Below are 24503 nucleotides of genomic sequence, written 5' to 3'. Positions count from 1 at the left end.
GTTTATGGGTCGAACAATTCTGCGTCAGTTTTAATTTTCATCTTCCCGGCAAAATGCAAGCCTTCATTTGTAGATCCTACGTGTTCTTTTTCTAGCTTTCTGAAATGTACGCTGATTTGAGGCTACAAAAGAACGCTTAACAATATTTCTTGGGAGTTTTTTTAATTCTTTAAAATAAAATAGTGTAAAACACTACTTTGATGTTAGAAAATTTTCAATTATTTCTCGTTAATCTATAAGTTCCTAAAATACTAATTGTTTTTAATTTCTAAAAATTTTGCTTACTTCCCATTTGTTCCCCTTTTTTAAACTCAACCCGAATTCTTGAAATATCAATCAATTAAGCAAGGTAGCCCATGGGTTAATCTAAGTCCACTTTTGTTAAATAACAAGTTACCCGTACATATATTTTGTGTTTCAAATAATAATTTCAAATCATTCTATTAATTCTTATTCCATTGTGAAAACTCAATGCAATCAGAAGGTTTACCAAGCAAGGTTTAAGATCAAGAGAGAAGGTCATACATATTAAGGATTATTCTATCTCAGTTTGCACAAAAGGAGAGTGAGCGATACTACAAAAGAACAAATTAAATGAGTTCCAAGACATCGATTGATAATGTAGAGCGGATGTTAACGAGTCAGATTGGTTTTAAAGAGTTAAGTCTGTTACTTGTTATAAATATAATTATCGACATGTGGCCGGACTTATTTATAAAAAAATAAAAGTCTGGTTTAGTCTGTTAGTCTGTTTATAAAAAATAAGATAACAAAAATTTATCCAAACAGAATATACAATCAACAACACTAGTAATTCCATAAATATTCATAAATTCAATGTATATCCAAACAGCATAATATAAAATAAAATCATTCAAAAACTATTTAACCAATAAAATGGGGCGAAATGGATTGAGGAGAAAGAGAGAACTATTACAAGTAGTATAAAAAAATATAAAACAAAAATAATAATATATTAGGCTAGCCTGAGAGGCTCTAAGGCCGAGCTTTTAGATTGGAACTTGATGCCTTTTTATTAAACGGGCTTTTATATACGTTCAAGTCTGGTGCAAACAACCAATTTTAGATATATAAACTCACGCTTTCACGAGCCCAACCAAAGACCCTTGTTCGTTTAGCATTCCTACTAGTACTACCGAGGAATAAATTTACTCAAGGACATTTCTTTGACTGAGAAAGTGGAACCTGAACTCGATTCGTCTGCTACCAGCTTTTGCACTATTCCATTATTATGCATAGAATTCACTGGTTCTCCGGGAGATGGCAACTCAACTAACGGGCTACATAGATATGAAACAACTCTTGCCATTGTGGGTCTATGATCTGGCTTCTCTTGCACACATAATAAACCAATATGGATGCATTTAATGACTTCACTATGATTGCAAGATTCTTTAATACCTTCATGTAATATATTTAAAGGTGTTTGATCTCTCCATTGTCTCCAAACCTGCAACAATTTTCTGAATTAAATATTTTGATTATTTCCTTTTTTTGTGAACTAATATTTGGATTATTTCTTAATGCTTCTTAGAATTCTCGTCAATTAATGTAAAGAACCTTTGGATACACCACCCCAAAAGTTAGCTCTGAGGGTGAGAGTGCTCAAGGCCTTATAAAGACCACATTAATTGCACATCTAACCAATGTGGGACTATATATCTCAACACGCCCCCTCACGCAAGAGCCCTTTGGGCTAGAAGCGTGGAATTGCACAGACCCAATTTCTGGTTTACCTTTTGTGCTTTTTTATTTTAATTCCACTTTAAAGTGGGAGGCGGTGAGGGCTCAAGCTCTGATACCATGTAAAGAACCTTGAGATACACCACCCCAAAAGCTAGCTCTGAGGGTAGGAGTGCCTAAGGCCTTATAAAGGCTACATTAGTTGCACATCTAACCAATGTGGGACTATATATCTTAACAACTAATATGAAAGTATTCTACTATTGAAAGAAAGAAATACTCACATAAGCTTGGAGGCTATCATCATCTGATGATACAAGAGGATGGGCATTCCTTTTAGCAGTAATGACCTCCAAAACTATGACTCCAAAGCTAAAGACATCAGACTTTTCTGAAAATTGCCCATACTTTATATATTTTGGAGACATATAACCACTATATAAAAATATCAACATTAGAAATTGTGTATAGAACATATTTGACAACAATAAATCTAAAACCACATTTAAAAAGGATTCAAGCACACTAGGAAGTTTCGGACGTTTCGGACTTCTACTGGATAGGTCTCCGAGAGGGAGTTCCAGTTGACCCAGGGTCGTGGTGTGTAATCCGGATAGGAGCACACTAGGAAGTCTCGGGTGTATATGGATGGGAGAGGTACCTTGGTTGTTGTTCTAGGAACACACCTTGGATTAGACCCGTAGGTTTATATGTCGAGCCATTAGGCAGGACGTTGCGTGGTATTGGTAGCTACCATTCCAGCTTCATCGTATTTTGTATTTCTATATTCCCCAGTTTCTCTAAATCCCTTGCTATATCCCGCTTTTCAAGATGTTGTTTTATATTATTTATATGCATCGAAGTGAACCATTGGGCGGAGTTTTCTCCGGAACCTCTGGGTTACTGAGATATATTCGTATATCTCACCCTGTTTTGGGGGCTTTATTTCAGGAGGTAGCAGTGGTACGGAAGCGGTGGGCAAGAAGCCCGTAGGATGAGTCATTGGAGGACCTTGCACTTTTGCATTTTGATGGCCATTGGGCCTAGGCTAGACTTAGGGCATGAACATTTCATATGTTACTAGGATGAGATTTATGTCATATTTGTTCATGTCATTTTGCCTAAGTCTAGTTGTACATGTCATTTAAAGTTCATGTTTCAAGTTGTAATTTAAAGTCATGAAATTGTAAGTTGTAATATGAAATTGAGATGTTGTAAATATTGTATTTGGACATTGTGTAAAGAGAAGCATGTGTAATATGATGGAAGGGCTTTAGGCCTATTTTAGGATTATGATTATGTGAATGCTTAGAGAATGCATGTAAATGGACTTTGATGATTGAAACGTATTAAGTATTAATCACGTGAGCAGTATGATATAAATTGTGTAATATCTATAAACTGAGTTGGGTTGTAAGTGCCTCCGCGATACACTATCTTATGCATACTAGTCGTTAAGACATTGTTGATCCTTGTGTGTGCCACCCATTGATGATTAGGTACATTTAAGGTGTTAGAACACATTGGCAAATTTGGGGATTTTTGGAAAAACAAAGGAAACTCTGGCGAATTTTCTGTAGAATTGGCAGAATTTAGGCAAACTTAGGGAGAGCACATCTCCCTCCACAGAGGTCCGATAGGGACGTGCCATATTCCATTTTAAAGCTGGAGATGTCCTCTACATTTTGTTAATATTTGAGAATTTTCTGGGTTGCAATAAGCCCTGTAGAAGCCTGTGAACATGGACTGTCCAGAACGCACCTGTGCAGGGGCTGTTTCTGGCAGTTTTTGGGAATTTTATTCCCGCTTCGTTTCTCAGTCAAATTAAACATATGATATATCAATTTAAAGTTTGAGGTGTCTAGTTTGTTGTGTAAAAATTTGAGAGCAAATGGTTGAGTGTATTCTTTGCAGTAATTCGTGGAGTGAGAGATGTTTGGAGCTGTTTTGGGGTTGGTTGGCAGTTTTGCTTGTCCAACTTCAAACGGCGATATCCGGAGTAAATGAGCTCTAAATAGAGCGTGTGATAGCTTCCTAGAAAGGTAATTAAGCCCCGTAAAAGATACAAAAATATGAGACGAACATGAAGAAATTTGAGTGAATACAAATGAATATACTGAACCACGTTCGGATAGGTAGGAAATGTAAAAGTGTGAAATTGGCTAAGTAGGTTTATGGGAACCCTTAGTGACTTGTATTAAGTAAAATAAGATATAAAAATAGTTAAATAAGTATTCCGCAAGAGTTTACAATTATGGTCACAACTTTTATTTATTACGCTTTTTACGGTTTTAAATACTCGCGTAATAAACGGAAAAAGTTTACTCGCATTTTATAAATGAATTGATGTGATTGTAACTGCGCTTAATATCATAATTAATGTTAACAATACCGATGTACAACGAGCTATTACACCAAGAAATTAATGGCACATGCTCTAGGTCATGGTGTTGGTTCAGAAAGAACTCGGGGGATTCTGGGTTTAAATGCTCATGTGACATTGTTGTTGCAAATTCAATTTGTGTAAATTGCCAATGTCGTTGAATCCTTCGACGCAGACATTAAGTGTGTTTAGGATGGAAGTGCCCATGTCAGAGAATTTAAAGAGACATAAGACTGTGTAAAAATTTAAGGTGTGTGTGTTTGTGTGTATTTCGAGGTTTGGGAGTTTAAGTTATTAACAATTTTCCCTCTTTAATGTTTTTTCTCTCTTCGCTAAGCCACGCCTCTTTGGATGATATTTGTAACTGCCACGACTAGTGTTACCATCATATTATCGTCCTACGATATGAGAACATTTTCAGTCCTTTGGGATTAAGTAATCCTTTTTTATCAAAAAAAAGAGGAAAGAAATATGGAAAGAAATAATTATATAGGTAGGGAACGGAATCATATGCAACGTAAGAGAAAAAGTCATTCGACCAACATAATGTGAAAATTGTGCATCATGACACAATTAACCATAGATTTGTGATCAACAAATAACGTGGAGACATCATGCTTTCATGATATGGAGTTCTAGATATATTGTTGAACGAGAAGGCATCATCATACCAAAATAAAGTCCATCGTTGTAGCTCATCATGCCATATGCTCAACTTGTTATCCACCACCATTAGATTTTTCAAGAGCAACTTCTTCATCAAGTAATTAAAGGTAACTTCACGAGATGAACATTTTCATCAACTATTGTACTTATTGGGTCCTCTTTACCTAAAGTCACGCACTTCGTAAGACTTCTACATTAAAGATGTCATTGTAAGACTTTATGAAATCAACATTCTCGTCAATTGTACGTATTCATTGGGTCCTCTGTACCCAAAGTCACACACTTAGTAAGATTTTTTCATCAAGGATTTCATTGTAAAACTTCAAGAAAACAACATTCTCATCAATTGTTGTACTAATTAGGTCCTCTCTGAGAGTACTATAAATGTACTCATTTGCGACGGAAGACTTCAGGACACACTTAAAAAGCAAAAAAAAATCTTTGGTGCACTCGGTGCTCTTTTTTATTAAAAAGGAATTTTTTTCCCTTTTTACCCATACTTTTTTTTATATTTCCTTTTAAGTCTTAAATTTTTTTTTTAGTAAAAGGGAGAACCGAATTCGGTGCTCCCGATTCACCAAAGTTTTTCTCTTTATATAAATGAGGACTTTTCCAAACATAATGTTACATCTAGGTCTACCAATTACCACCAAATAACTTGCCATCAAATCAACATGGAATTTGTTGGGACAACAACCCTCTTGCCACGTTTCTGGCAAAAAATTACCAGAACTGCCACACTCTAGTAAGAATTTTTTAAAATGCCACGCCACCTAACTCGCTACAACACTTAGTGAGTTAGATCTAAACACGTGGCAGTCAGTTTGAAGCCACGTAACTCGCTACATAGTGTAGCAATTTTGGCCAATCAACGAGTCAGTCCATGTGGCACTTTTCTGACAAAAAGTTGTTGCATGTTCTAGCGAGTTTAGGATAGACAAAATTTAAGAAAAATTATTACTTTCATCAATATTTATTACTTTATATTAAGTTTCTCTCTCCTCCTTTATTTTATAGCACATAATCATGTTTCTCTCTCATAATCACTTTTTATAGCAATTTGGAAATGCTGGTTTCCTAAAGTATTTAAGGAGTGTATCTGATTTTGAAAATTTATTACCAATAAAATTTGGGTTAAGTATTTCTCCTGGAGATAAGTTATCCCCAAAATTACGTCATTTTAAATTAATGAATGATATTTCTGTAATTTTAGAAAAAGTAATGAAGGTTGTTTCAGTAAAATTCATATGATAAAAAAATAAATAAAATTACATAAACACCCTTCATTAATTCAAAACGACATAGTTTTAAGGGTCACTATAGATAACTTATCTCCAATGACTGGAGAAATACTTCACCATAAAATTTATATCTGATTTTCTCTTTTCTCTCTCTTGTCGTTATTAATTTTTGATAAAATTTATTACCAATAATTTTTTTTTAAAAAAATGTCAAATACATAAAATATGAAAATACCAAATGCATTAACCTTAAAACTATTAAAGATGATATTGAATCCAAAAATTGTCAGCGTAAAAGTTCAGTGGGCAAATAATGCAAAATAAGGTAAAAACCATTATTTTAAAAAAATAATTACTAAAATAAAATAAAAAATAAAATACTAAACTAACTGATTTTGTATTTGGCACTTTGATGTTCCCTCACTGTGTCTGTGAGCTCGTTTTTCTTTTCAATGGAGGTGGTGGAGCTTACAAGATAGAATCAGGTCATTCTTCACACCTGGTTAACATGTTATCGTCTATCCCTGCTATGTTCCTTCTTTTCCTACTACTAGGGTTCTCCATTTTTGTTTCCACTTTTTTGTTTCTTTTCTTTACAAAAATAAATTTTGAAATTAACTATTATTTCGCACAGCCGCCCATGTGTTGATGTTGTAACTCTAACAAACAAAAATTCAATTAATTAAAATCTAAACAAAATCGATTTGAAAATCGAGAAAGCTAAACAAATCAAAGATTTCTACCTTGATTTTTAACAAAGTTATATATATATATATATATATATATATATATATATATATATATATATATATATATATATATATATATATATATATATATATATATATATATATATATATATATGGTAAAGAAGGAAGGAAATTTTTTTGGCTAAAATATAAATTACTCCCTTAGACTTTGATCATGTTTCAAATTACCCCCTTATACTTTTAATTGTTTCAATTAACCTTATGCACTTTATAATTATTTCAAATCAACAATTCTATTAAAATTTTAACAAACACCGTTAAAGCCCCTAAGCCCCAAATCTCAAACGCTGTTAGAACCCCTTATTCTCTTTGCCAACTCTACTCGTTTATACAGTATTTGCATTACTTGTCAACAATTAACTGAATGCACCTTCTCCACAAACTTAGCTCGAGCTGCTTCATGTCGACGCGAAAGTAAGATTGTGTTCAGCACAGACCATCTAACTTGAGAATCTGCCTTCTTCTGTGTGAAGCCGAGTCCCTTGAGCAATGAATCCAACTATTTACAATTAGTAATGTTAATGCACTGCAAGCTTTTCATTTGTCATGACTAAGAAGCAAGTTAAGAACTGCATGAACCTTTCTTATATCATGAAGACCTCCTTCAGCAAAACCATATATAAGATACTCAGTGGACAAACCAGCCAATGCTATACACGAAAATTTGTTCAATCTCTAATAACATGAAACAAAGGTTTTGTCACATAATTAAATTTTGTAATCTGTATATCATCAATTAAAGCAAACTTATATGCAGTGAAAATTAGATGTCAGTAAGACAACAACGTACTGTAGCTGATACTATGCCCGAATTAACCTGCAGACAGGCGTTTGGTAGACGTCATTTTGTAGGATTTTTGAGAAACTGAATTTTTCTAAATTTTTAATTTTTGAATATTGTTGTAAACTGAATATAAAAATCATATTTTTAAAAATCGATATTCTCAGATAAAAAAAATTTCTCCTGTACCAAATACCCCAAAAGATACTAGCAATCATGGTTTATCGATCACATTCTCATGTTGTTAGAGCATGATTTTATGCCTTATCAATCACTGTATAGACGATAAACCAAACAACATGGCATGTCACTATTACTGTGAGTGACATTTTCAAGTGGCAAAGAGAATAAGGGGTTCTAACAGCGTTTGAGATTTGGGGCTTAGGGGGTTTAACGGTGTTTGTTAAAATTTTAACAGAATTGTTGATTTGAAACAATTATAAAGTGCAGAAGGTTAATTGAAACAATTAAAAGTATAAGGAGATAATTTGAAACATGATCAAAGTCCAAGGAAGTAACTTATATTTTAGCCAAATTTTTTTAATAAGTGGAATAAAGTAAATATTTTAAAATATTTCTAAACTCTCTGAGGGTGTGCATGACAACTTTCTCGAAATTAATTCTTTTTTAATTTCTGTTCCCTGGAACAGAAATGGATAGGAAATTCGTCTGGTAAAACCGGTTTATTTTTTTGTTCCCGGGATAAACCGGTTTAATTTTTGTGCTGGGGAACATAAAAAAGAATCAGAAAATTTCTGTTTTTTTGTTTCCGGACACAAAATGAAAAACACTTATCTCTCTCAATCACTCTCCACCTCTACCATCATCACTACCACCACCATCATCCAGACACGAATGCCGCCACCATCGTACCACTAGTGCCGTCGTCACCACCCCTTACCACTAGGATGCCACCGCCACCATTACCACCACCTCCACCCATTACTACCACCATGCCACCGACACCACCACAACTACCACTACCACCACTATCACCGTCATCGTCACCATCGCCATCAACCACCACCATCATCGCAACCATTGTCGTCACTGCCACCATCGCCACCACTACCGTCACCACCACTACCGTCACCACCACCACCGTCGCCGCCACCAACCACCACCACCATCGTCACAGCCATTGCTGTCATCACCACCACCACCATCATCGCTATCATTACACCACCCCCGCCACCACCATCACCACGCCATCGCACCACTACCATCACTGTCACCTACCACCACCACCACTGTCACCTACCACCACCACCACCACCACTGCCACCACCACTAACATGCCACTACTAAACCATCATAGCCACCACCATTGTCGCAGCCACTGCCGTCACCTCCACCACCACTACCATCACCGCTGCCACCATTACCACCACCATCGTTGCAGTCACTGCAGTCACAATCACCACCACTATTCTCACCACGTCACTGTCACCACAACTATCGTACCGCTGCCGCCGCCACCACCACCACCACAACCACACCATATGGAAAGGAAAGTGATGGTCCGAATTTTTTTATATTTAATAGGAATTACTTTTTATTATATTATTTGTTATGTTATCAAACACAATTCTCATTCTCGGAATAAAAATAGAACATATTATCAAACACATTTTTTTTCTCAGAAACTGTTCCAAGGCACAGAAATAGAAAAGAATTGTTTCTTTTCAGAAACAGTACTAGGGAATAGAATGGTTGTTATGCACACCCTAAATATTTTATGAAGTTCGAATCCAGGAAAATTAATTAATTACTAATTGCATTTAATAGCCAAGAGAGAGAAAAAAGAAAATCTCTTCTGCAAATTGCTATAAAACGTGATTATAATAAGAGAGAAAAATGTGATTATGTACTATAAAATAAAGGAGGAGAGAATTTAAAATAAAGTAATAAATATTGATGTAAAATAATAAAAAAATTAAAATTTCTTTCTCCTAAACTCGCTGGAATAAGCAGCGACTTTGTGTTAGAAAAGTGTCACGTTGATTGACAAGTTGATTGGCCAAAACCACTACACTGTATATTATACAAATTACGTGGCCTTACCCAAGTGGGGTGGCTCAGTTGGTAGCATGGGGACTGAGTGGTGGGAGAGGACCTCGGTTCGAATCCCACCAACACCATCTGGGGAGGGGCATAAGTACCGTAATCCTTGAACTCGCACCCGAACTCTGGATTAGTCTTATAGGCGGCTCAAAAAGTCGAACCCGTGGGAATACCAAGAGGTTCTGATTCGCCTCAAAGAGATAATTAGGATCAGTTTCCAAAAAAAAAAAAATTACGTGGCCTTAAAAAAGCTGTCACATATGTATACCTAACTCGCTATGAGTTAAAGTAAGTTAGGTAACCTGATATTGTGATAAAATTTTATTGGTACGTGGCATTCTAATAAATTTCTTACCAATACATGATGAAATGGTCGTTGTCCGGAATTTGTTAGAAAGGCCCAACCAGACAGTCACATTGGATTGTTGCTCTGACAATGAAGACTGCCTAAGACAAAACATATTACACATTGTATTTGCTTCATGGACCAACGCAGCGTGATCAAGGAATGTAGCAAAATGATCTGTTAATAAGCATAATTTACATGTCTCGTACAATCATTAGTTTGTACTTTTCATATTTGCTTTTTAACTAATTCATAAAAAACAAAAATCCCCTGGGAAAACCAGATAACAGAAGAATGGAAAATGTGGAAACATGAACCTTTTTCATTAAATTCATTGAGAAATAAGTGGGGGAAAAAAATATCTTGGGAGTGTATGGTACAAGTTTTTGTTATGGCGGTTCTGGATAGCCCACATGCATAGGCTCACTACTGGGTCCAATCTAAAAGGTCCACTTCTAGAAGGTATCATAGGATGCCCCCTCTTCCCCATGCACACCAGCTGCCCCTGTACAAGGGCAGGGGTTCAGCATGCCTAGCCTGACTAGGTTGACTAGGGCTCTTGCTCTAAATACCCCCTCTGACATTGAGAGAGAGGACTTCTTCTCCTCCACTCAGCTTCAACTGTGGTGATGATGGAGAGCCACCCTAGCCACTCTCACACACCCTCCCTTTATGCACATCATGGGAAGCTTCACTAGTGGTTTGGTCTCTACCAAGACCACTATGGACACCCCTATATCAACATACTTTACCCTCCATGGGACACATCTACGTACCGCGATGAGTACAACTAGTTAGGCAAATGGAAGTTGTATTTTTGGATGTCCATGTTTGGTATCATGTTTTAAAAAATTGTTAGGAAAGTCATTTACCTAGTATTTGCTTTTTGTGTGTAAAAAATACTATTGAATAATACCACTTACAAGGTGGTATTTGCTAATAGATGGAGAAATCCAAAAAAGATTGCAAGCAAGGAGACCAAAATGACCCTGATGTTTGGAAAAACTAAAGCAAACTAAAATCATATTTTTCCATTTTATTTTAGTCAAGGGTTGTTGTGATAATTTAATCATATTTTTTCACCTATATTTTACCTTCAACCAGACATAGACTTAGCAAACTAAAATCAATTTTCCCGATAATATTTCAGCCTACCAAACAACTTTTTTTAAACTTTCCTACCAAACTCACTTTCCCACTATATTCTTAGTAATCATATTTCCCTAATAAAAAAAAAATTATCCTCTACCAAACGCCCCCTATAATAAAAACATATTCCCACCGAAAATACCTCCAAAAATTCAAAGAATAATTGTTTATTTGAAAATGGCAGGTTATATTTACAAACTTTTTTGTTTATAAACTCTTACAAACTACACTAAGTACGACCGGTTATACTTTAATCATGCAGTGTACGACCGATCGTACTTAATGTAATTTGCAAAAAAAAAATTATAAACGGATCATATCTCTATTTGAAAAGATTCATAAGTTCACCATATAACAAATTGACAGTTTAGTCAAATATATAATTTATGTCTGATTAATAATAAATTTCAGGTGATGATTGTAGAGCTTGTTATTCGAAGAGATGAAACGTTTCTACTATTGTTCTAGTGTTAAGAAATTTATACCCGAAACATACTATTCAAGATTAAAGATGCGTTAAGATTTGTAAATAACATTAAAAGTGCGCTTTTTAAAAAAAAAATAAAAAAAATACAGCTGCTCGGGTCCACATTAAATAAAATGTCAAATTGTCAATGATGGTCAATGTTTATTTTTAAAAACTTTCTTAAATTGTGAATAGGCTATTTTGATTCCGCTTTTATTTTATTAAATAAAGAAAACAAAAAAGAATATTAAAGCAAAGAAACAAGTTAATATTTATATAATTCAAAAAAAAAATTAACCGTAAAAAAAATTATTGAATTTTTTTCTCATTTCCATCCGCAAACTAATTTGACGGTTCAGTGCAGACCACTCAAGGAAACATAAATCTTCTCAAGTTCCCACTGAAAAGAGTTTTTTTAAACGAACGATTGCTTCTTATAATCCAATTTATCAATATATTAATTTTATAAATATCAAAACCTTAATAAAATTATAAAAACTTATATGAAAAGAATTATATAAAAAATAAAATATAGGAATATGTTTGGTTTATATTTTAATTTATATGATTTCATTAACGGAAAAGGTTTATTTACTACCTCTTACTACAAAATTTTAACCAGTGATTTTCGTCAATCTAACGGTTATAATTTATTGAGTCACACTTATTAATTCTCAAAAAATTATAACTGTTAGATTGACGGAAATCAATTGTTAAGATTTAGTAATTAAAGACTAAGAGATAGTAAGAAAAAAATATTAAATATAACCTCCCTCTTTGTTAATAATCATAATATCTTATTTTTTTGTTTTATAGATGAAAAGTTAACAAGAAACTCTTGGACACTTTCTTTTCTACACTATCATCGTGCGAATAATAATGAGTGAGGCGAATTATATAGTAGAATGCTATGATGCACGGACACAGGATATGAGACACAACACGACGACACGTTAATTTTAAAAAATATCATATTTCGACACGTTGGGACACGCTTTGATATTAAATAAAATTTTTAATATATGTATAATATAATTTATATTTAATACATAAAAATTCATAATAAGTCATATAACCAATCAAATATTTAAATTTTATAACATAAATATAAATAATTTTTCGTACTTTGTTAATTTTTCATGTCAAATTTTAATAGAAAAAAATTAATTTATAAATTATTTCTTTTATATTTAGTTAACAAAATAAAATTAAGATTTAAAAATAAAAAAACAAAAAAAATTGTGTCCGAGCGTGTCCGAACATTGACCGCGTATCTGAAAAAGTTGACTGTGTGTCGAAAAAATATGTCAGAGAGTTGACCACGTGTCCCCAAATGTTGACCGCGTGTCGAACGCGTGTCGGAGCGTGTCCGTGTCGGACACGCAAATTTTCAGACCGCGTCCGTGCTATACAGGTAGAATGTATATGAAATTTTATTCAATAATTACAAAAATTTAAAAGAAGAGTGTAACAGACCTGTTGTTAACATTTTTTAATAAACCTTTAAAAATAAAAAATGAAATAATATTTTTATAATTCTGAATAATACATATTAAATGAAAATAGAAAACAAATAAAACGCATCTTAAATAATTAACAATTTTAGGAATCAAAATTGATCTTTAAAAAGAAGTATAAAGAAACGGTAAAATGGCAAATATAATTGAGACCAATGTGGGTGAGGGCATGCCCGACTATTACTTTCTTCGTGTTTTGTTGGAATGGACCTCATACGCACTACTGCACTCATGCCCCCAAGCTCGGTAGAATATATCTCAATTCTCAAATATTAGAAATAAAAATATAAAGATTTATGTTGTTTATTTGAATCGAAAAAGCATATAAATATCACCACGATGACCAAAATCTAGCAAGGATATTAATTGAAGCCTCATCTACTGATTTTTGAGCTCAATTAAGTTAAGTTGATCTTCTTGCCCTTGAATTATACACCTATGGCCATGACTGCATGTGTGGAAGGCTTCTAGTTCTACTGTCCATATAAAATGCAGGTTCTGAAGGTACCTGGAGAGTGAGAGAATCGCTATTAAGCATTAGTGCAACGGCAGCCATTGTTGGTCTGTCAGCTAAATTTTCTTGAACACAGAGTAAACCAATGTGGATGCGTCTCATCATTTCATTTCCCGAACTGTTGTTTAATGATGGATCTACAATATTTGTAGCTGTCCCCTCCCTCCAGTTTCTCCTTGCCTGCAAGAATTTGCTCTATCATAGACGATACTATTAATTAAGTCACCGATTCCACTTCAACATTAATGTGTATATAGGAGCATGTAATCTTCTAATCCATACTTTTAATGGCAAAGAAGATATAATAGTGAGAAAAGAAAGACATACAAAGCTCAGTAGATCCTCTACATTCTCCCCATGACGAATTCCACTGTTTTTCTGGCCACTTGCAATCTCAAGAATCAGTACTCCAAAACTGAAGACATCTGATTTCACTGAAAACAGTCCATGCAGTGCATACTCAGGTGCCATATACCCACTACATGCCAACATGGACAAGCTTAATTATCCATAAATGTTATGAGTCTTTTTACAATCTTAAATTTTCAAACTGATTCAGTTGCTAAGGCTAATGATACTTATAACAAAGTTTTAATTTTGATTTCCTATTAGTGTAAATGTATTTTAAACTACCTGTCAGTCATACAATGTGGTATCATTAAAATAGCTTGACTCTAAGTAACTAGGATTGGTGTAGTGATGAGGGTCAAGAGATTTGGATACTTTGCATGATATCATGTATTGTATCAAAATAAATAAATAGCTTGACTATTTAAAATATAAAATTCTTCGAATAACTTATCAATACAAGATTGAGTCATGATGATGTTAAAAATTATACTTTAACAGTTGATCGAAATAAAGCTCTTATAATAACACATTTGAATACTTACTATGTTCCAACAATTCTACTGGTATTGCCTTGAGTTTGATCCACCACAAACAGTCTTGCTATGCCAAAATCTGATATCTTAGGATTCATTTCTTCATCTAAAAGAATGTTGCTTGCTTTGAGATCACGATGTATAATGCGCAGTCGAGAATCCTCATGAAGGTAAAGAAGGCCACGAGCTATACCCCGAATGATTTTGTAGCGCCTTTTCCAATCCAGTTGCACTTTCTTGGTTGGATCTACATATAAACCGAAGCCATATGAATTTTAAAGTTACGTTTAGTAGTTAGTCTGAGTACTTGAACCAGAACTAAAGTAATAGAGCAACAGTCTAATTATGCAGATACACTAACGTACCAAATATGAAGAAATCAAGGCTTTTATTAACAAATTCATAGACAAGTAGCCTTTCTCTTCCTTCCAGGCAGAAACCAAGTAGTCAAACTAAATTTCGGTGCTGCAGCTTGGCCACTAAAAGCACTTCATTCTTAAATTCAGTATCTCCTTGGCCAGAATCTCTTCACAACCTTTTGACTGCAATCACTTGTCCATTGGAGAGTCTACCCTGAAAGTATATCTCACTCAGGTATGCTGCTAAATAACTAGCTAAGTAACTGGGTATACCATGTTTTGAAGAAGAGGTGATGTGTATCTGAATTCAACAGTGTTACTTACCAAGTAAACAGCTCCGAATACCATGTTTATATAAAATTTTCTAAAAACATTAAGGAATAATGTCTGAATGCTCACACAATGTTAAATTGTTGTCCGTGATGTTGTTTGTAATTCTTTGTGCTTTGTATTTTTTTCCTTTGATATTGATTCTATCTTCAATTGATAACGTTTTTTTCTCTCTCTCTCTATTTGTCACCTGTTCTTTCCTTTCGCCTTGTCCCAAAAAGGTCTACACTATTCCAAGTTTGTTTGGGAGGTTTGTTTAAGTCATTAGAGCTGAAGTGGGCATGGTAAAGAATTTGAGTTATTTAAAGGGGATATATATGTGTTAGGTTGAAACCTTCATGTTATTGTTGTAATAGAAAGAATATATACCCATGAGTTATAAATTATAAACATTTATTTGAATAAAGAAATCTACAAGAACAGCAACAAAAGCAGTAAAGGTAAATGTGAAATTTTATTCATGAGGTATCCTTGGTGAAAGGACAAATTATTTCAACCATGATTGTTCTTCAACCGTTGTTATTGAAAAAGAAAAAGCTAATAATAAAACTAGTCAGGTACTAGTTTATGATCACTTCTATGGATCTAAAAGCAAACCCAAAGAAACTGAAAAAAAAAAAAAAAAAAACGATTCAAAGATACCCATGCCGAAAACCGGCATTAGGAGGTGTTGAAGCAATATTAATCCCAGCAGCATATTTGTTCTCAAAAGCATCATAACGTCCAAAGCCATTAGCCCCAATAATTGGTAGAGATATATTGTTTTGGTCCATCATGAATTTGGAAGCATGTTTTCCAACAACCTTCTTCAGCTCCTCAATAGAACCCTTTAATTGAAGCAATTCATGCAAGCCAAGCTGATCAACAGGGCTTTCCCACCAAAACTGGCGCTGCCTAGCTTTCCTCACATGATCAAGCTCTTCTCCTTGCTTCTTATCAATCTCCAAATGGCTAAGAAGCTGAGTCAGCTGCATGTTGAGATCACGAACATTTGCATTTCGATGAGCCTCAACAAGTAGGTGAGCACTAGACTCTTGTGGAGGGTTTCGAGTCAGATAACGATCAATGATGGACTCAACTTCTGGATGGCCAAAAGAGAAAGCCTTATCAGCTGGAGAGAAAACTACAATTGCAATATCTACCCCACAAAGGGTGCAAAGCTCACTAGCTTTCTTGAAGAGTCCTGAACGACGCTTAGAGAATGTAACTTGCAGATGACTTTTTTTCCCTATTTTCTCAATAGGGATCTTTTGCCGACCTAAACTAGACTTCTTCTTCGATGACATAATTGAAAGAAATGACCACTAAGAGAGAAGAACAGAAGAAAAGAAAGAAAGCCAAATGCTGCTTCTTTTGGTTTTGGATTCCTATAGAGGAAGCTCACATCGGTATATATATTGCTAAATCTTTGGTGTCTGACACCTAACACATTAATTTTCCATTTTATGTTTTATTACTTTTTATTATGTTTCCAAAATTAGAAAGTTATATAATCTTCAGCCTTAATATCATGAATTTAATGTTGTGATGTAACATTACAAATGTAAAAATTCTTATATAATGTCAACTAAGAGTTTTATAAGAGTTATGTTGTAGGAAAAGTGACTGTGTCATGTTACTGAGATTCATTTTCCGTGTCTTAGGTTTTTTTTCAAAAAATGCAGACCCCACAAAATATTTTGTGTGTAGGAAACTTTACCATGTCATGTTAAAGGACAAACGAAAACCCCTTTAAAACTGCACTCAAATAAATTTAATAATAAAAATCTATTCAATGCATTTTTTTTTCTTCTCTACGGGCCACTTAACACATCTTAGTGGGACTCTAGCGATTTTTTTAATTGTTACAGCCACCTATGGAAGGACATTAAATCGTATATCTTTTACGGGAAAAGTGTGTCATTTAAAATAATATAATTTATGTCATTTCACTCTCACAAAGATATGAAATCCACACCTTTATTATTTTTTGTTCACTCTCTCTTCCCCTTTATCTATCTTTTTCTCTTACTTAAAATGACACAACTTTACATCTTTTAAAATGATACACATTTTTCCCATCTTTTATATTATGAAGATTTTTTAAAACATATTTTCATTGTAAATTTTTTTCCAATATTATTATCACAAGATAAGTTTTTTTATAGAAATTATTCTTAAACAAAACAAATTTTAAAAAGTGATGCGTACCCTCTAATTTGTTTTAATATTTTTTGATTTGTTAACAAAAATGCTTTTTTTTTCCTTTTAAAGAATGTAACAATTGGCCAACAAAATATTTGCTGTTGATTCATATATGTATTTTTTCATTAAAACAAACAAGATTTATATGTATGAAGGCTTTTATTCCAATTTTGTCATATGCCTTAGGAGGATTTTTTGCAATCGAATATTAATGTTAACATTTATTTCTATTCTTTTGTATTTATCCTTTAGGACTGTTGGTTTATAGAAATTTAATTTCAAGTAATTATGAGAGTATTAATTTTTTTTATCACTAAATGCGTTATAACTTATTCTAGGCCAAACTTTTTTTAAATATAATAATAAAAATTAACCACATAACCTAATACAAATTATCCAAACCCTCACCACTATTCTAAGCCAACTTCCTATAAGCAGGTGTGATACATGAAAAGACTTGAAGTTTTTCCTAAGGAACATTTGCTATCTGAAAGGATTTTAGAATATTCCGAGGAATCTTCACCCCAAGTTAATAGTTAGGAAAAAAAATTTATAAATATGAGTTCACTTTTATAAAGATGGGCCTTCTCATCACTTGTCCAAACCACCTCAATCTATGTTCTTAAAAGTGAACTCATATTTATAAAAAAAAATTCCTAACTATTAACTTGGGGTGAAGGTTCCTCAGAATATTCTAAAATGCTTTCAGATAGCGAAGGTTCCTTAGGAAAAACTTGAAGTCTTTTCATGTATCAAACCTGCTTATCAGGAAGTTGGCTTAGAATAGTGGTGAGGGATTTGAATAATTTGTATTAGGTTATGTGGTTAATTTCTATTATTATATTTAAAAAAAGTTTGGCCTAGAATAAGTTATAACGCATTTAGTGATACAAAAAATAAAATAAAAAAAGAATTAATACTCTCATAATTACTTGAAATTAAATTTCTATAAACTTAAAACTATCTTGTACTGCGTTACCAACAGTCCTAAAGGATAAATACAAAAGAATAGAAATAAATATTAACATTAAGAGGTAGGATCCTTTGACACCGGTGTCAAATTTGAAGTTTGACACCTCATCTGAGAGTCCTTAGATCAAAAAATATCAATGTTGTCACATGCTTACAAATCAGAGTCGTTGATCTTTTTTGATCTAACGGCTAACGCATTTATGTGTAACTTTAAATTTGAACCGGTGAAATTAAATTTCTATTGCCTCTAACATTAATATTCGATTGCAAAAAATCCTCCTAATAAGGCATATGACAAAATTGGAATAAAAGCCTTGATACATATAAACCTTGTTTGTTTTAATGAAAAAATACATATATGAATCAAGAGCAAATATTTTGTTGGCCAATTGTTACATTCTTTAAAAGGAAAAAAAAAGCCATTTTTGTTAACAAATCAAAAAATATTAAAAGTGTAAATACCTTTTAGGGTCCCTAACAAAAACCACGGTACCCACTTTAATCCTTTACAAAAAAAAATTAATCTCGAGGTCCCTGACAAATTCAAAGTGGACCCATTTTAGTCCATTTGAGGGACTAATATGGGTCTTTTTTGAATTTGTGAGGGACCACAATTTCAACTAAATGATTCCACTTTGAATTTGTCAGGGACCTCGAAACTAATTTTTTTTTGTAAGAGACTAAAATGGGTACCGTGTTTTTTGTTAGGGACCAAAAAAAGTATTTACTCATATTAAAACAAATTAAAGGGTACACATCACTTTTTAAAATTTGTTTTGTTTGAGAATAATTTCTATAAAAATACTTATCTTGTGATAATAATATTGGAAAAAAATTTATAATGAAAATATGTTTTAAAAAACCTTCATAATATAAAAGATGGGAAAAATGTGTATCATTTTAAAGGATGTAAAGTTGTGTCATTTTAAGTGAGAGAAAAAGATAGATAAAGGGGAAGAAAGAGTGGACAAAAAATAATAAAGGTGTGGATTTCATATCTTTGTGAGAGTGAAATGACATAAATTATATCATTTTAAATGACAAACACTTTTCCTGTAAAAGATATACGATTTAATGTCCTTCTATAGGTGGAAGTAACATTTAAAAAAATCGCTAGAGTCCCACTAAGATGTGTTAAGTGGCCCATAGAGAAGGAAAAAAAATGCATTGAATAGATTTTTATTATTAAATTTATTTGAATGCAGTTTTAAAGTTTGTTTAAGGGGTTTTCATTTGTCCTTTAACATGACATGATAAAATTTCCTACACACAAAACATTTTGCGGGGTTCGCATTTTTTGAAAAAAAAAAAAAAAACTAAAGACACGGAAAACGAATCTCAGTAACATGACACAATCACTTTTCCTACAACATAACTCTTATAAAACTCTTTGTTTAAAGAGGAGGATTATAGTTACAAACTTTTTCTTTATAGACTCTTATAAACTACGCTATGTATTACGGATAGTACATTTCAGCACACAGAATACTATCTCGAATACATAATGTAGTTTATAAAAAAAAAAAAATTGTAACTATAACCCTCTTCTTGTTTGAATAAGTTTTTGAATTTTTTTATAAGTTTTAAATTTTTTTAATTAAATTCAAGCTTTTAACTTAAAAGAAAATTAAAATGATGTTTTATAGTTTATAACGTTTAAAAGAAATGATTTGTTTACAAATTTCTTTTATAAATTTTGCAAATTACACTATATATGTACCCCCGAAAATACATAGTGTAACCTAGTGTACTTTTTAGAATATATAGTGCAGTTTGTAAACAAAAAATTTATAAATTAACCCTCCCCAACGTTTAAAATCAAATATCTAGTGAAAAATTTATTTCTCCTATCACATGAGATAATTTTATCTGTTGCAACTTCAAAGTCATATTTTTTTAGAGTTTAGGATTAAAAATAATGGATATTTTAAATATTTTACTTTACTCTTGTATTATAAATTTTACTAAAATATCTTTCATTTTGAATCTTAAATCCCAAAATGACGTCATTTTGAGTTGAAGGAAATAAAATTATCTCTTATAACAAGAGAAAGTCGTTAATCCCATGTCTAATTATCAATAAATTTTTAAACACATTTTTTAGTTAAGAGTACATTTTTATTTAAAAAATCTCAAACAAACGTGCCTTAATATAAGAATTCGAACTTTTATAAAGGGAGGAGGCATCTTTATATGAGTTTGACAATGTTTCAACCAAATTAATTGGATTTTTCATTAACTGATTGGAAAATTCAAATTGATTAAAATATGGATTTTTCCTTTTATTAACGTAATTTATTATTAATTAATTAATAATTTTAATCCAATAAATTATAATCGTTGATGGACGGAAATCAGCGGTTAGGATCTAAAAGGATATAAACTTATATCCTTTAAAAAGATATATGTTATTCCCTTAAAATATATATGTAACCAAATTAGTTGGCATTATATAAGAATTTTTACATTTGTAATGTTACATCACAACATTAAATTCATGATATTAAGGCCGAAGATTATATAACTTCCTAATTTTGGACACATAATAAAAAATAATAAAACATAAAATGGAAAATTATATAACATTTGTAATGTTACATCACAACATTAAATTCATGATATTAAGGCTGAAGATTATATAACTTCCTAATTTTGGACACATAATAAAAAGTAATAAAACATAATAAAAAGTATGCTACTAACCTGACAGCTGACTATTGATAAAAACATGCATAGCATGCCCAGCAGATAATACTGCAAGAACAGGATTCTTTCCATTCCTCAAGAATCCTTCATTGGGATTGATGACAACACTGTCAAGTAAAGGAGCAAGGTAAGTATTCAACATGAAGAAACCAAAATAAATAAAATTTATCAATAATGTTATAACCAAGGATTGACCAGTATTCAGTTCTTTACATATAATAAGAAAATGAATGAAGCATAGTCAAGGCAAGGACCCCCCAACAATAGACACAGGATATACAGATTCGCAATATTTTACAATCTGAGTTAATCGGCAGCAGTCATCTTTAGATCATCAGTACTACATGTACAAATTTTTCATTGTCACACAACAAACGTGTGGCAAAACATAATATCATAATAGAATTTGCAGCCAATAACAAAGAAAAAGTGATGCAATATTGACTAGGATTTTTGGTTAATGTAAAAGTATCAGAAGCAATGTTCAATTGTGCTATGTTTCACAGCAGTCGGTAAGGTTGCACAAATCTTATCATAAACTTGAGCTTTACTCCATAGATATGCCAAATTTAAAAACAAAAAAATTATCATAATATCAGTAGATATGGACCATAGGTATTGGAATCCTTTGTGCATACCATATTCATTAATAGGTGTATCATAATTGTAGCTGGTAGCAATGAATGGACCACCAGCAGTTCGACCAAAATTAGTTCCCCCATGATACTGGAATGAACAAAACAAAGGGGATTTAGTTGATTGAATGAAGAAAGGAAGGATCGACACATTGAAATCAACAAACACTGAAGTTACCATGTAATAGTTGACAAATGATCCCCCTTTCTGTATAAACCGTGCAACTGAAAATGCCATGTCCTCAGCAGGTCTATGAGGAACTGGACCTCCGAACTCAGTAAACCTATTAAGTTCACAAAACAAACGCATGTAATGAACATTCAGGCAATACTCTTAGCTTGTATATTTCTCATTCCTAGGAAAACCTAAGAAGTAACAAGGCACCAAATACAAGCGACATATTATTATACCAGCCAGTCCAAGCTTCTGTCCACATCTTTGGTTTGTAAGCCTTATTTGGAGAGAAATAATCACAATAGAAGCCGTTGCAAGTGTTAATCTGCAAAAAATTTATATTGGAATCACAATAGGCCTTACCAGGAGCACCAATTTCATACTGCATAGGTCCATATTCATTTTCAATCTGAGTAAAAACAATGGTGAAATAAGGAAATACTTTCAGTATATATCTCCATTTTTACTCAATGAGTAACAAGGTTATAACTCTTCAAAAAAAATAAAAAATTACTAGAAAATATAAAGCAAGTTACTGGATTAATCTACCTGAGATAGAATTATTGGACCACCCTGAGACTCGTATAACCTTTCTGCTTTCATCATATCGACTATCTTCGTTGTAAACTTTTGCATTTGAAACTTCATTACGGCAACATTAAAAAAATCAAAAATCAAAAAAAAAGTTAATAGAAGGTAAAGTAATAACATCAAAAAACATGAAAAATATGATAGATTTTCCTTAGTGATTCTGAAACGTTAAAAAACACCACTCGGGGTTAGAAAACAGAACCAGGCATTGAGTTTCCACCTTCGATTCTGGAAACCAAAATAGATGAGAGAAATAAATATTGAATTTTAAAACAAACTTTGTACCTTTCGACGACCAAAGCAAGAGAGCGATAAAAACAAAGTCAAATGCGTATCGACGTGATCTAGTCGAGAGATTTTACAAATCTGGGGAAAAATGAATTAATGAAAGAATAGAAAGAGAGAGAAAAAACATGAAGAACGAAAATGAAGGTTTGGCGTGCGAGCAGTGATGATCGAGGATAAAATTACAAAGCTTTTATCAGTTTCGCCAAGCATTTGAAGTAAAATGGGAGATTCACATGGTGTGCGTCGAGCAAGAAGGCTGCTTTTGTTTGCCAATCATTTGAAGGCCAATGGTATCGCCTAACAAGGTTTTGTCATTGGAAAATTCATTTTGGCCCGCGAGGGAATCAAAGTTTTGAATTTTTACCGTTTTCCCTCTCTCCTTTTCACTATATTTTCTATTTCCTCTCGCAATCCTTAAACCGTTATTATCTATTCACATAAATAAAAAAACCGTTTAAAAGCTATCAATTATAAATATTCAATGACAAATATGAACAAGCAATTAAGGCACTCAATAATTTCGCCCAAAATCCATGTATAAAGACGAAAAGGTTATACTTACTACCTATTTTTCTTACTACATATTACTATCAAATCTTAATCGTTGATTTTGTTAATCTAACAGTTATAATTTATGAGATCATACTTATTAATTTACAATAAACTATAACCATTAAATTAGCAAAAATCAACAGTTAAGATTTAGTAGTATAACCTTCCTCTTAAAGGTTAATGATTCAGAATTTCAGGTGTGTTGACCGTAATCACAAGAGGGGCAAAAATTGCTCAACTCTTCCCATTTAAGTTTTGTGAAATACACACTCACGGAAGCTTGATTTGAGTGAGGGTTGTGAGATCACGGCGCAACTGAAAGATTCTTGGTCTATTGCTTTGTCCACCCAAATATCACGAGTCGAACCAGAGTAGGTGATGCTACTGGAAATTTCTTTGGAGACTGAATTCAAAATCCAGGAAATAACAATGTCGTTAATAAGATCAGCATCACTAGGTTTGGCAATAGAACCGTTAATAAACCCCAATTTGTTTTTAACCGATAGGGCAATTTTCATGGCTCTGCTCCATAAATTATAGTTGTCACCAGTCAAGGGCTGAGAGACTACGACAAGCCCAGGATTGTCAGAATGGTGAAGAAAGAAAGGGCTAGCAGGATCTTCGACCTGAGAACGTACATGCACTGAAGCATTCACTCCAGTGGTTGAAGGATTTGGTTCGATGGTTGAAGGATTCGCTTCAGACGCCATGGGTATGAAGCTGACAAACAGCAAGAACAGCCAGAAGAAGAACGAATGAGCGGAATTCTAATTTTCAGCTGATATCATCTTACAGTAAGGAAATCACTTTACTGAATCAATAGAAGAAACCTTACATCAGTGATGCAGTACAATACAAACATGAAAAAGGGAAAAAAGAGTAAAGTTCCATAACCAATTACAACTAACTAACCACAGTTACAACTAACTATGATTAAATAAAATAACAATATACTTATTATCTGATGAACTTGTTGCGCTTCTCGTCAGAAAACGTATTGTTTTACAACTCCTTGTTCTCAAACTCACCAATAACGTTATAGCAAACTGGGTGGCCTTCTTCCCAATCACGTCATTGTTAAAGCTTCGTCATGTTGAAGCTTCAATCTTCGGTTTTGTTACCACTCATTCCCAAAGGGCAATTATAATGGCTGCTGTTTCTTCTAAGCTGCTTTCCTTTCTTTGTTGTCTCTTTCAAATAATAATGTCTCAAGCCAGTTCCAGCCC

The 24503-nt window shown here is 33.0% G+C and overlaps 3 protein-coding genes across 4 annotated transcripts; all 3 read right to left on the bottom strand.

The window, feature by feature from the left end:
• Positions 1–1153: 1153 nt before the first annotated feature.
• On the bottom strand, positions 1154–15192 carry LOC133298544 (cysteine-rich receptor-like protein kinase 10). Its single transcript, XM_061497855.1, has 6 exons — positions 15169–15192; positions 15021–15058; positions 14851–14906; positions 14495–14732; positions 1989–2139; positions 1154–1471 (listed from the first exon to the last, which is right to left on the bottom strand). The coding sequence occupies exons 1-6, from the start codon at positions 15190–15192 to the stop codon at positions 1154–1156; spliced, it is 825 nt and encodes a 274-aa protein (XP_061353839.1).
• Positions 15002–22497, bottom strand: LOC133298554 (beta-galactosidase 1-like). Of its 2 annotated transcripts, none has more exons than XM_061497876.1 (6): positions 22396–22497; positions 22083–22171; positions 21850–21955; positions 21675–21762; positions 21034–21143; positions 15002–15058 (listed from the first exon to the last, which is right to left on the bottom strand). In XM_061497876.1, the coding sequence occupies exons 1-5, from the start codon at positions 22492–22494 to the stop codon at positions 21112–21114; spliced, it is 414 nt and encodes a 137-aa protein (XP_061353860.1). In that variant the 5' UTR covers positions 22495–22497; the 3' UTR covers positions 15002–15058; positions 21034–21111. The 2 variants fall into 2 exon arrangements, with proteins under 2 accessions (XP_061353860.1, XP_061353859.1); XM_061497875.1 differs by having other exon boundaries at positions 22083–22255; positions 22396–22479.
• Positions 15781–16514, bottom strand: LOC133298553 (agamous-like MADS-box protein AGL62). Its single transcript, XM_061497874.1, has one exon. The coding sequence runs from the start codon at positions 16458–16460 to the stop codon at positions 15807–15809; it is 654 nt and encodes a 217-aa protein (XP_061353858.1). The 5' UTR covers positions 16461–16514; the 3' UTR covers positions 15781–15806.
• Positions 22498–24503: the final 2006 nt, after the last annotated feature.

Source organism: Gastrolobium bilobum, unplaced genomic scaffold (genome assembly GCF_033153095.1).
Source record: "Gastrolobium bilobum isolate Gb01-03AN ecotype WA unplaced genomic scaffold, APGP_CSIRO_Gbil_v1 utg11931, whole genome shotgun sequence".
Taxonomy (NCBI): domain Eukaryota; kingdom Viridiplantae; phylum Streptophyta; class Magnoliopsida; order Fabales; family Fabaceae; genus Gastrolobium; species Gastrolobium bilobum.
The sequence above is the reverse complement of the archived record's forward strand: the minus strand, read 5'-3'. Positions and strand labels throughout refer to the sequence as shown.

Coding starts and splice junctions, on each gene's coding strand:
- LOC133298553 (XM_061497874.1), bottom strand. CDS start 16,460: ATGTCATCGAAGAAGAAGTCTAGTTTAGGTCGGCAAAAGATCCCTATT.
- LOC133298544 (XM_061497855.1), bottom strand. CDS start 15,192: ATGGTATTCGGAGCTGTTTACTTG. Junction 15,059..15,168: donor TATTCGGAGCTGTTTACTTG/GTAAGTAACACT, acceptor ATATACTTTCAG/GGTAGACTCTCCAATGGACA. Junction 1,472..1,988: donor ATGATAGCCTCCAAGCTTAT/GTGAGTATTTCT, acceptor AAATTGTTGCAG/GTTTGGAGACAATGGAGAGA.
- LOC133298554 (XM_061497875.1), bottom strand. CDS start 22,452: ATGATGAAAGCAGAAAGGTTATACGAGTCTCAGGGTGGTCCAATAATT. Junction 22,256..22,395: donor GTCCAATAATTCTATCTCAG/GTAGATTAATCC, acceptor GTTTTTACTCAG/ATTGAAAATGAATATGGACC. Junction 21,763..21,849: donor CATTTGTCAACTATTACATG/GTAACTTCAGTG, acceptor TGTTCATTCCAG/TATCATGGGGGAACTAATTT.